General features: G+C 48.6%; 1 protein-coding gene across 8 annotated transcripts in view; it reads right to left on the bottom strand.

The window, feature by feature from the left end:
* Positions 1–12,500, bottom strand: part of LOC113572714 (disks large homolog 4-like) — an 89,685-nt gene that overhangs the window by 50,916 nt on the left and 26,269 nt on the right. For 6 of the 8 annotated variants that reach the window (XM_035521660.1, XM_035521663.1, XM_035521657.1 and 3 more), the window contains exon 3: positions 11,844–11,894. The exons of 1 other annotated variant lie outside the window; for it this stretch is intronic. In XM_035521660.1, the coding sequence (XP_035377553.1) occupies positions 11,844–11,894 (51 nt within the window). Of the gene's footprint in view, positions 1–8,701; positions 8,895–9,100; positions 9,348–11,843; positions 11,895–12,500 lie in introns of those variants that run through there. One more of the 8 variants, XM_035521664.1, reaches the window with a different exon arrangement.

Here is a 12,500-nt window from a genome sequence, read left to right as displayed (position 1 = left end):
CGTGTAGAGGGTGTGTGTTCAGTTACAGCATGTCTAGGGTGTGTGTTCATTTACAGCATGTAGAGGGTGTGTGTTCAGTTACAGCGTGTAGGTGTATGTTCAGTTACAGTGTGTAGAGGGTGTGTGTTCAGTTACAGCGTGTAGGTGTATATTCAGTTACAGTGTGTAGAGGGTGTGTATTCATTTACAGCATGTAGAGGGTGTGTGTTCAGTTACAGCATGTAGAGGGTGTGTGTTCAGTTACAGCATGTAGGTGTGTGTTCAGTTACAGCATGTAGAGGGTGTGTGTTCAGTTACAGCATGTAGATGTGTGTTCAGTTACAGCATGTAGAGGGTGTGTGTTCAGTTACAGCATGTAGATGTGTGTTCAGTTACAGCATGTGGAGGGTGTGTGTTCAGTTACAGCATGTAGAGGCATGTAGATGTGTGTTCAGTTACAGTGTGTAGAGGGTGTGTGTTCAGTTACAGCATGTAGAGGGTGTGTGTTCAGTTACAGCATGTAGATGTGTGTTCAGTTACAGCATGTGGAGGGTGTGTGTTCAGTTACAGCATGTAGAGGCATGTAGATGTGTGTTCAGTTACAGTGTGTAGAGGGTGTGTGTTCAGTTACAGTGTGTAGAGGGTGTGTGTTCAGTTACAGTGTGTAGAATGTGGGTTTTCAGTTTTCAAAGAGAGAGGTACAACTCTACAATAGAGAGAGGGATCCCTACATAACTTTCTTTCTTTCTTTCTTTCTCTCTCTCTCTCTCTCTCTCTCTCTCTCTCTCTCTCTCTCTCTCTCTCTCTCTCTCTCTATCTATCTCTCTCTCAGGTCTAGGGTGGCATCCCTCTCTTCTTGCCCCTGGTTGCCACAGCTACTCCATGGCAACAGCTGCCAAGCCCTCTATGGGAACCCAGTTACCTTGGCAACTAAGATTTCCATAGTGACTGTCTCAACCTCGAATCACATGCTACCATATCTATAATCCAGTGAATTCTCTCTCTTTCACACACACACACACACACACACACACACACACACACACACACACACACACACACACACACACACACACACACTCAAGCACTCCTTTGAACATGGCTGTTACTCCCATTACTAACAGTGTCCAGATGAAAGCGCACAGTTTTATTCTGAACTAGGATCAGACTGCCAGAACTACAGCTCCCACACGCAGAGTCACAGGTGACCTGCGGGTGCTAAGGGCACTAGACATGTGGTGGAACATTCTGCTGAACTGCATTCTGGTGTGTGTAGTTTTTTAACCCTGAGGGTAATACATTCAGGATATGGAAGCAAAAAAACTCTCCACAAACCAGCATTTAACACACATTTATCTGACACTTTTATCCAAAGTGACTTAAATTTGAGTAATTGAGGGTTACGGGTCTTGCTCAGGGGCCAACAGTGGCAACTTGGTAGTGGTGAAACTTGAACCAGCAACCTTCCAAGTCATGTACCTTAACCACTGAGACACCACTGTCCTGCATTTAACATGCTAACTCAACACACTGCATTTATCACACTAACTCAGCACACTGCACACTGCAATTAACACGCTAACTGAACAAACTGCACACTGCATATAACACACTAACTCAACCCACTGCATTTATCACACTAACTCAACCCACTGCATCTATCTCACTAGCTTGACCCACTGCATTTAACACACTAGCTCAACACTAACTTGAGACACTGCACGCTGCATTTAACACTAACTTGACACACTGCACACTGCATTTAACACGCTAACTCTGGAGGAGGGTGACAGGTTGTGCGTGAGGAAGGAGAGAAGGAGAGATATCTCAGCACAAAAACACATATTTGGAATAGACTGTAAGAAGAAAACTGTGAATCATTGTATTCACATATTAAAGAGACAGAACTTCACCTGCATTCCTCACACGTTTATTCCCTCACTACGTGACCATGTCCCAAACTGGAAGGATCTTTAACATTCCAGCTAAAACCAGAAAAAGCCGGTAGCGAGCGTGCTAATGTGCACAGCACGGCTAACTGCTAACGGCAGACAGTGGAGTGAAGGGTTTCCTTTATTACACAAGCAGCCTTAGAGGGCCAGTGGTCAGGGAGTCCACAATCCATCCCAGCCCTGAACAGAGGAAGAGAGACAGGCAGGAGCAGAGGGAGAGAGAGAGAGAGAGAGAGAGAAAGAGAGAGAGAGAGAGAGAGACAGGCAGGAGCAGAGGGAGAGAGAGAGAGAGAGAGAGAGACAGGCAGGAGCAGAGGGAGAGAGACAGAGAGAGAGAGACAGGCAGGAGCAGAGGGAGAGAGAGAGAGAGAGAGGGAGAGAGAGAGAGAGACAGCGAGTGCCATACACTGGTCTCCAGCTGTCTGGAGCTGTAGATCTGCAGGACTACAGGACAGGTGTGACTCACTAGTTTTTGTGGCCAAGCGTACGGAGTTTGTGTGCGTACACCTCCATGCCCACCTTCACACCCCGTGACTGGCATCGCCATTTGTTTCAGTGTGAAAGCAAATGCGTCTGCCACTACAGCTGCGCCACTGCTCACAGTTTGCTCGTTAACGTAGACTGGAACTGGTCCAGGAGCACAGCGTTTAAACTGCTCAGATAAGTGGTGCATGTTCACATCTCCCGTAGATTCTACGTAGGTTTACTCTGAGCGTGTATCCTCTGAAACGCTGTAGACTTCCCACGCCCACGTTTTTAACACCTTTGTGAATTCTTTATACAACTTCAGTGCTGTGAGCTGAGGAAACATGCAGAGTCATGCTGGTGAGGGGAAGTGGCTACAAAGCGTTCATCATAGCCAGCCATCACCCTGCAGCGCCCCCAAGGGGCGGCCCAGGGGAGCCGCGGCCTCCAGGCCAAAACTACTGGGTCACTGTGCTGGTAACACTGGGTCACTGTGTGTAGATAACACTGAGTCTCTGTGCTGGTAACACTGGGTCACTGTCCTGGTAACACTGGGTCACTGTGTGTAGGTAACACTGGGTCAATGTGCTGGTAACACTGGGTCACTGTGTGTAGGTAACACTGGGTCACTGTGCTGGTAACACTGGGTCACTGTGTGTAGATAACACTGAGTCTCTGTGCTGGTAACACTGGGTCACTGTCCTGGTAACACTGGGTCACTGTGTGTAGGTAACACTGGGTCACTGTGCTGGTAACACTGGGTCACTGTGTGTAGGTAACACTGGGTCACTGTGCTGGTAACACTGGGTCACTGTGCTGGTAACACTGGGTCACTGTGTGTAGATAACACTGAGTCACTGTGCTGGTAACACTGGGTCACTCTGTGTAGGCAACACTGTGTAGGCAACACTGGGTCACTGTGCTGGTAACACTGGGCCACTGTGTGTAGGTAACACTGGGCCACTGTGCTGGTAACACTGGGTCACTGTGGGTAGGCAACACTGGGTCACTGTGTGTAGGTAACACTGGGCCACTGTGTGTAGGCAACACTGGGCCACTGTGTGTAGGTAACACTGGGTCACTGTGCTGGTAACACTGGGTCACTGTGTGTAGATAACACTGAGTCACTGTGCTGGTAACACTGGGTCACTCTGTGTAGGCAACACTGTGTAGGCAACACTGGGTCACTGTGCTGGTAACACTGGGCCACTGTGTGTAGGTAACACTGGGCCACTGTGCTGGTAACACTGGGTCACTGTGTGCATGTGTGTGTATGTGGTGTATGCGTGAGCTGCAGCTGATGTAACACACATGTCTGATAAACATACATTTGATCATGATGATGCATACAAACACGTCATACCTACAGGTCTGATATACGTTTGATAAACTTATGTGAGGAGGGAGAGAGAGAGTGATATAAGGGTAAAGGAACGATATGCGTTAGCTCACTCACACCCTACTTCACACAAGAGCCTACTACACTTACATAACCCCCCCCCCACACAGTGCACTAATATGTCCAAGGAAGCTTTTTAGGTGCAAACATTTCTACATTACAGTGATTCAATGCTCTGTAGAGCATCTGTACAAGGTGTCTGTTGCCCTCTCTCTCTCACTCTCTCTCTCTCCCTCTCTACCTCTCCCTCTCTCCCTTCCTCTCTCTTTCCCTCTCTCTCTCCCTCCCCTATCCCTCCATCTCTCTCTCTCCCCTATCCCTCCCTCTCTCTCTCCCTCGCTCTCTCGCTCTCTCTCTGTCTCTCTCTCCCTCCCTCGCTCTCTCTCTCTCTCTCCCTCTCTCTCTCCCTCTCTCTCTCTCCCTCCCTCCCTCTCTCTCTCTCTCTCCCTCTCTCTCTCTCCCTCCCTCTCTCTGTCTCTCTCTCTCCCTCCCTCTCTCTCTCTCTCTCTGTCTCTCTCCCTCTCTCTCTCTCTCTCTCTCTCTCTCTCTCCCGCTCCCCCTCCGTCCCTCTCTCTCTCTCTCTCCCTCTCTCTCTCTCTCTCTCTCTCTCTCTCTACCTCTCCCTCTCTAGTTATCCTTCTATCTCCTGCCTAATGTGATGCTGAGGGTCTTCAATTCCTCATTAACCTTGAGGAAGGAATGGAGCAGTATGTGTGTGTACATGCAAGTTTGTGTGTGTGTGCCTGCATACATGCAAGTGTGTGTGTATGCATGTTAGCATATGTGTGTGTGTGTATGTATGTTAGCGTGTGTGTGTGTGTGTGTTTGTATGCATGTAAGTATACACATGTGCATGTGTAGAATATTTGTGCGTGCATGCTTGTGTGTGTGTGTGTGTGTATGCATGTCAGTGTACGTGTATGTGTGTGTGTGTATGCTTGTCAGTGTGCGTGTGTGTGTGTGTGTGGGTGTGTGTGTGTAAACTTAGCCACAGGCTTGTAGAAGTGTGTCTGCCAGACCTAGAACACTATCATCTAACAGTGAGACTGAGACTATGCTACCCACACCACTGCTAACGTGTATGTGAGTGTGAAGCTGTGGAGTTAACATGACTGGTGAGTGTGAGGGTGTGAGTTAACATGACTGGTGAGTGTGAGGGTGTGAGTTAACATGACTGGTGAGTGTGAGGGTGTGAGTTAACATGACTGGTGAGTGTGAGGGTGTGAGTTAACATGACTGGTGAGTGTGAGGGTGTGAGTTAACATGACTGGTGAGTGTGCGGGTCTGAGTTAACATGACTGGTGAGTGTGAGGGTGTGAGTTAACATGACTGGTGAGTGTGAGGGTGTGAGTTAACATGACTGGTGAGTGTGAGGGTGTGAGTTAACATGACTGGTGAGTGTGCGGGTCTGAGTTAACATGACTGGTGAGTGTACGGGTCTGAGTTAACGTGACTGGTGAGTGTGAGGGTCTGAATTAACATGACTGGTGAGTGTGAGGGTCTGAATTAACATGACTGAGGGTGTCTGGCCATCCTGTGTGTTGAAGGTGAAGGCAGAATGTAGTGCTGCTCGTCTGCCCTGGGACGTGTGCTAGCTGGGATGTGACGTGTGCTCACTGGGACGTGACGTGTGCTGGCTGGGACGTGACGTGTGCTCACTGGGATGTGACGTGTGCTCACTGGGACGTGACGTGTGCTGGCTGGGACGTGACGTGTGCTCACAGGGACGTGACGTGTGCTCACTGGGACGTGACATGTTCACTGGGACATGACGTGTGCTGGCTGGGACGTGACATGTGCTCACTGGGACGTGACGTGTGCTGGCTGGGACGTGACGTGTGCTGGCTGGGACGTGACGTGTGCTCACTGGGATGTGACGTGTGCTCACTGGGATGTGACGTGTGCTGGCTGGGACGTGACATGTGCTCACTGGGATGTGACGTGTGCTCACTGGGACGTGACGTGTGCTGGCTGGGACGTGACGTGTGCTGGCTGGGACGTGACATGTGCTCACTGGGATGTGACGTGTGCTGGCTGGGACGTGACGTGTGCTGGCTGGGACGTGACGTGTGCTGGCTAGGACGTGACGTGTGCTGGCTGGGACGTGACGTGTGCTGGCTGGGACGTGTACCAGCTGGGACGTGACGTGTGCTGGCTGGATCCCAGACTGGAGTGGGCACTTCCACGGCAACTATGCTTCATCACTGGGAACATTTGGGTTGCTAGGCAACAGCAGGATGAGTGTTAGAATTATTTCCAGGAAGGCGCCAGGGTTCCTCGCACACCAACACACCTATTCATCCGATTCAGACCTGAACTTTCTGGAGCAGGTCTGCAGGTTATTGCCACAGAACATACAAACCAGGGGTTCAGCTTCAACTTCTCATCAGAGTCTCTTCCAATGTGTTTTCACATATGCTGTCAGAATAGTCAGGGAGCTGCTCTGTTAGCAGAGTTACAGCACGGTACAGTTACATTACAGTGTTAAGGTACATTTACACTACAGTGTACAGTACAGTTACACTACAGTGTTACAGTAACTTACACTACAGTTTAGTTACACTGGTGTTACAGTACAGTTACACTACAATTACACTACCGTGTTCCAATGCAGTACAGTTACACTACGGTGTTACAGTAGTTACACTACAGTGTTACAGTAAGTTACACTACAGTATAGTTACACTACAGTGTTACAGTACAGTTACACTAGTTACACTACAGTGTTACAATGCAGTACAGTTACACTACAGTGTTACAGTAGTTACACTACCGTGTTACAGTACAGTTACACTATAGAATTACACTAGTTACACTACAGTGTTACAGTACTATTACAGTACAGTTACACTACAGTGTTACAGTACAGTACACTTACACTACAGTGTAACAATACACTACAGTTACACTATAGAGTTACAGTGAGCTGCACACATGATGCACCCAGATTAAACTGCTTTTACAGCTAGATCTGATGGGAAAATGTTGACTGGTTGGAGAGTGCCATGTGGTAAATGTAGTTCAGTTGTGATTGGATGGAGAGTGCCATGTGGTAAATGTAGTTCAGTTGTGATTGGATGGAGAGTGCCATGTGGTAAATGTAGTTCAGTTCTGACTGCTTCTAGTTTCCAACCATCATCACTTAAAGAGCCTGTTATCTTTTTGTATTTTCATGTCTTTCCAAGCATAAACACCCACATGCACGCACATGCATGTGCACGCGCATGCACTCACACACACACACACACACACACACTCATGCACACACGCACACACGCACACCCTTTGGGTTTATTTGGGACTGATTTTCCACAGTATCATACTACATTGGAGGAGGAGGAAGAAAGAGAGAGAGAGAGAGACAGAGAGAGAGAGAGAAGGGGGGAGAGAGAGGGAGAGAGACAGAGAGAGAGGGAGAGAGAGGGAGCGAGAGAGGGGGAGAGAGAGAGAGGGAGAGAGAGAGACAGAGAGATAGAGAGAGAGAGAGAGAGAGGGAGAGAGGCTGAGAGGGAGGGAGAGAGAGGGAGAGAGAGAGGGAGAGAGAGAGACAGAGATAGAGAGAGAGAGAGAGAGGGAGGGAGAGAGGCTGAGAGGGAGGGAGAGAGAGAGTGAGGGAGAGAGAGAGGGAGGGAGAGAGAGAGAGAGGGAGAGAGGCTGAGAGGGAGGGAGAGAGAGGGAGAGAGAGGGACAGAGAGAGAGCGAGAGAGAGAGGGAGAGAGAGAGAGAGAGGGAGGGAGGGAGAGAGAGAGAGAGAGAGAGAGAGAGAGGGAGGGAGGGAACAAGATTGCTCTCAGCCTATAAGCACTTTACATGTGAGATTTTCAAGAGTGAGTGGGTGATGAGCCATGTAATAGCTGTCTAATTAGGAGTAGGATTAGAGACACACACACACACACACACACACACACACACACACACACACACACACACACACACACACACACACACTCAAACACGCATGTACACAACCATTCACCATACAGCCCAAAAACATTTACACACACACTTAAACACACACCATGCAGAACCGAGTGACAGGCATCTCCATGGATAACCCAGACACACTCTCACTCTGTGCAGAGGAGTGTTGCTCACACACATTACTGAGTTAACACAAAATAGCCATCACACGTATGTTTCTCAATTGTCATGAAAACACAGGAACTGATTTGCGCCAGTAACCCATGATAACACCACACTGGTAGCCCTGGTAACCTGAATTACTTGGCAGGAATTATAAACACACGCACACACAACCTCTCTAAGCAGTGAAGCATCAAATCAGGAATTACTTAACCAATCAGACTTCAGAATCAAAGGAGGGGGGCGGGTTAAGCAGGTATACAGCACCTATGCACACATGGTTACTCTGGAGCCATAGTAACCATGGAAACATTCATGTGCCCACACACCCACAGACCAAGAACCACCCACACACATTCTCCCAAACACACTGCCGCCCACACACAGTGTCCCAAACACACGCAATCTGTCACATGAAAACCGCACAGAATATTAAACTGACTGACATATACACATACATGATGTATTCCACAAACATAAACACACACACACACACACATGCATCTATTGTGCATTAAACACACACACACAGATGAGTGTATTAAACACAAACACAGACGTGTCTATTAAACACAAATACACAGACGGGTGTACTAAACGTACACACAGACTGGTGTATTAAACACACACAGACAGGTGCATTAAACACACACACATACAGATGGGTGTATTAAACACACACACAAACAGACAGGTCTATTAAACACAAACACACAGATGTGTCTATTAAACACAAACACACAGATGGGTCTATTAAACACACACACACACACACACACACACACACAGACGTATGTATTCAACGGCGTGACTCAGCTCGTACCATCATGAGGCGTTGTCTCTGTTTCTTTGTTTTCCGAACGTTGTTTATGAAACGGCGGCCCATCTTCTTTGCGTACCAAACCGACACAAACATGACGTCAAACGCAGACCACCGGTCACTTCTCACGCGAAGCGCCGGGAGCTGACCGGACTGAGCAAGGGGCGGGGTTCATGTATTCCAGGAATTAACGCTCCTGAACTCAGGTGAACAGTTTAACAGAAATGTGAAACATATCAAAATACGATTCTACGAAGAACGCACAGACGCGCTCTTAAAAGTCCGTATTCGTTGTGCTCTGGTCCTGCGACACGCCGGATACATCGGACGGGTATCTTAATAACATCGGACGGGTATCTTAATAACATCGGACGGTATCTTAATTATTCTTGCTCGCTGTACCTGTAAGGAAAATATTGCAGTCTTGTCTCACGTGTTCTCTGGAAAAGCAGCCTTCTATAGGACCACAGGGCGCGTGAGGTATTTCAAACCGACTAAACGGGACGCGCAAGGACCGTTACATTCGCACGCGGGGTTGCCTGTGGTTGGCGCACACGACGCAGGAGATGGTGCGCGTGACACTCATCCGTCTGAGCCTCGTCTGTTCGGTTCCTCCCCGCGTGCGCTTAACTAGCCACCTCCGTACGGGCTCATCTCGCGCTTACTCTGCCTCTAGGACCGGTATTCTGGTGATGTAAGACTCTCTCTCTCTGTGTCCTCCTGGGCACTCTCTCTCTCTCTCTCTCTCTCTCTCTCTCACTCTCTCTTTCTCTCTCCCTCTCTTTCTCTCTCTCACTCTCTCTCTCCCGCTCTCTCTCTCTCTCCCTCCCTCTCTCTCTCTGAGTCGCATTGGGAATCTACTGTGCTTAGAATTGACTTTAAGATTTTTGGAGAAGAAGTGAGAAAGAATACAAGTTTGTATTTGTATTCTCTTTGCATCCCACCTGCTAGATAAGGGCATGGAAACCGAGGGACGGGTTAGTGGGGCTGTTTGTTTGCAAGGTGATGGCCACATGAAAGTGATGGTAGCCTGGCTTGTATGTTACTCTGTTGATTCCCACAGACCACCAGATTCACAGCCAAAAGGCATACACACACACACACACACACACACACACACACACACACACACACACACACACACACACACACACAAACACACACACACACACACACACACATACACACACAAACACACACACACACACACACACACACACACACACACACACACACACACAAACACACACACACACACACACACACATACACATATCTTTCCCTCTCTCCCTCTCTCTCTCCCTCCATCTCTACCCCCCCATGCCTTTCACCCTGAAATAAATCCAAAAAACACTTAGTAGTCCTGTTGCTATGGAGACCAATATCCCTGTCATCACCATGGAGACACGTCTGCCTATGTGCATATGTGAGTGGTGAGCAAGTGGGGGAGAGAATGAGATTGTGTGTGTGTGTGTGCGTACGTGTGTGTGTGCGTGCGTGTGTGTGTGTGTGTGTGTGCGTACATGTGTGTGCGTGTGTGTGTACGTGTGTGCGTGCATGCGTGCGTGCGAACGTGCGTGTGTGTATGTGTGTGTGTGTGTATGTGTGTGTGTGTGTATGTGTGTGTGTGTGTGTGTGCGTACGTGTGTGTGTGCGTGTGTGCGTACGTGTGTGTGTGTGTGTGTGCATGCGTGCGTGCATGCGTACGTGCGTGTGTGTGTGTGTATGTGTGTGCGTACATGTACGTGTGTGTACGTGTTTGTGTGTGTGTGTGCATGTGTGTGTATGTGCATGCAAGTGTGTTTGTATGTGTGCTCATGTGTGTTTGAGCATGTGCATTTGTGTGTGTATAAGAGCATATGTTTGTGTATGTGTGTGCGTGCATGTGTGGTGTGTTTGTGTGTGTGTGTCTGCACATGTGTGTGTGTGTGCGCATGTGCATTTGTGTGTGTATGTGAGCATATGTATGTGCATGTCTGTGTGTGTGCATGTATGTGTCTGTAAGCTTATGTTTGTACGTGTGTGTGTGAGCATGTGAGTGCACAGGTGCATTTGTGTGTGTGCGGGCACATGTTTGAGGCAAATGTGGTTTTAAGTGTTGTTATTTCTGGAGCTTTTCTACTCACCAAAAAGACATATGGTGTAAGACACTCATTCATAAATACCTCAAGGCACTTGAGCACACGCTTCCCTCTAGTGGCCCTAAACTCTTACTGCAGCTGCAATTTTAACATTCAGAACTACATAAAACTATTATTATTATTATTATTATTGTTATGTCACTTTAATATAGCACCTTTTTAAACCCAATGACACTTTACAGACGGAAATCAGCTTTTACAGTCAGTTCACACACACACCCTGTGTCACACACCCCGTGTCACACACCCCGTGTCACACAGCCTGTGTCACACACACCCCGTGTCACACACACCCCGTGTCATACAGCCTGTGTCACACACACCCCGTGTCACACACCCCGTGTCACACACCCCGTGTCACACACACCCCGTGTCACACACCCCATGTCACACAGCCCGTGGCACTAACCACATACCGGACTACAACTCCCAACTTCCCACACATTGCTTCCCAACATCCTCATCACCTTCTGCTCATGACCCTAGTTCTGGTTAACCTCATGACCCTAGTTGTTTAACTTCATGACCCTAGTTCTGTTTAACCTTACCATTGGCAGCCAGTTTACACACAGTTTACTCTCTATCAGACTCCACACACACAGAGCAGCAACCATCACTGGACACACACACACACACACACACAGCTCTTTGTAAGACATTGCCCATATCTGTGTTGTAATCTGTAGGAATGCCAGTAAGGTTGGCTCATCTTTCTGCTCCAGAGTGTGAGTTTCATGACTGCTAATTCTCCTCCTATAGATTTTAGAATTGTAGATCGTAATTTCCACGCTGGTGCAATACTTAAGTCCATGCTTCTAGATCCATGATTCTTGAATTCTACAGTGTTGTGTTGCTTTGGAGAGATTCAGAATTGTGCAGGTCATGTAATGTGAAAGCCGGCACACAGTAATGCGGACCAATCGGCTGCCACACTACAGCTGAGCACGAAACACAAGGATTATGAAGACAGTGACGAGGTTAAAGGTCAAAGGTTTCAAGCTTACCAGAGTCGAGGTGGCATAGTAAGGAGCATGGCTGCTCGGCAGTAACACAGGCTGTAAACACACACACACACACAGAGTTAGTGTTGTTACAGCAGGGTCATGCATTAAAAGAATCTTAAATCCCAGTGAGTTCGGTCAAAAGCTACAAACATGGGGGTACAACCCAGGGGCCAATCACAGAACAAGACCAGTCACAGAGTAGGGCCAATCACAGAGCAGGACCAGTGACAGAGTAGGGCCAATCACAGAACAGGACCAGTCACAGAGCATGGCCAGTCACAGAGCAGGGCCAATCACAGAACAGGGCCAATAACAGAGCAGGGCCAATCACAGAGCAGGGCCAGTCACAGAGCAGGGCCAGTCACAGAGCAGGGCAGTTACAGAGTAGGGCCAGTCACAGAGCAGGGCCAATCACAGAGCAGGACCAGTCACAGAGCAGGGCAGTTACAGAGCAGGGCCAATCACAGAGCAGGACCAGTCACAGAGCAGGGCAGTCACAGAGCAGGGCCAATCACAGAGCAGGACCAGTCACAGAGCAGGACCAGTCACAGAGCAGGGCCAGTCATAGAGCAGGACCAATCACAGAGCAGGACCAGTCACACAGCAGGGCAGTTACAGAGCAGGACCAGTCACAGAGCAGGGCAGTCACAGAGCAGG

This window comes from Electrophorus electricus, chromosome 22, assembly GCF_013358815.1.
Source record: "Electrophorus electricus isolate fEleEle1 chromosome 22, fEleEle1.pri, whole genome shotgun sequence".
NCBI classification, from domain to species: domain Eukaryota; kingdom Metazoa; phylum Chordata; class Actinopteri; order Gymnotiformes; family Gymnotidae; genus Electrophorus; species Electrophorus electricus.
This window is presented reverse-complemented; position numbering and strand designations above follow the sequence as displayed.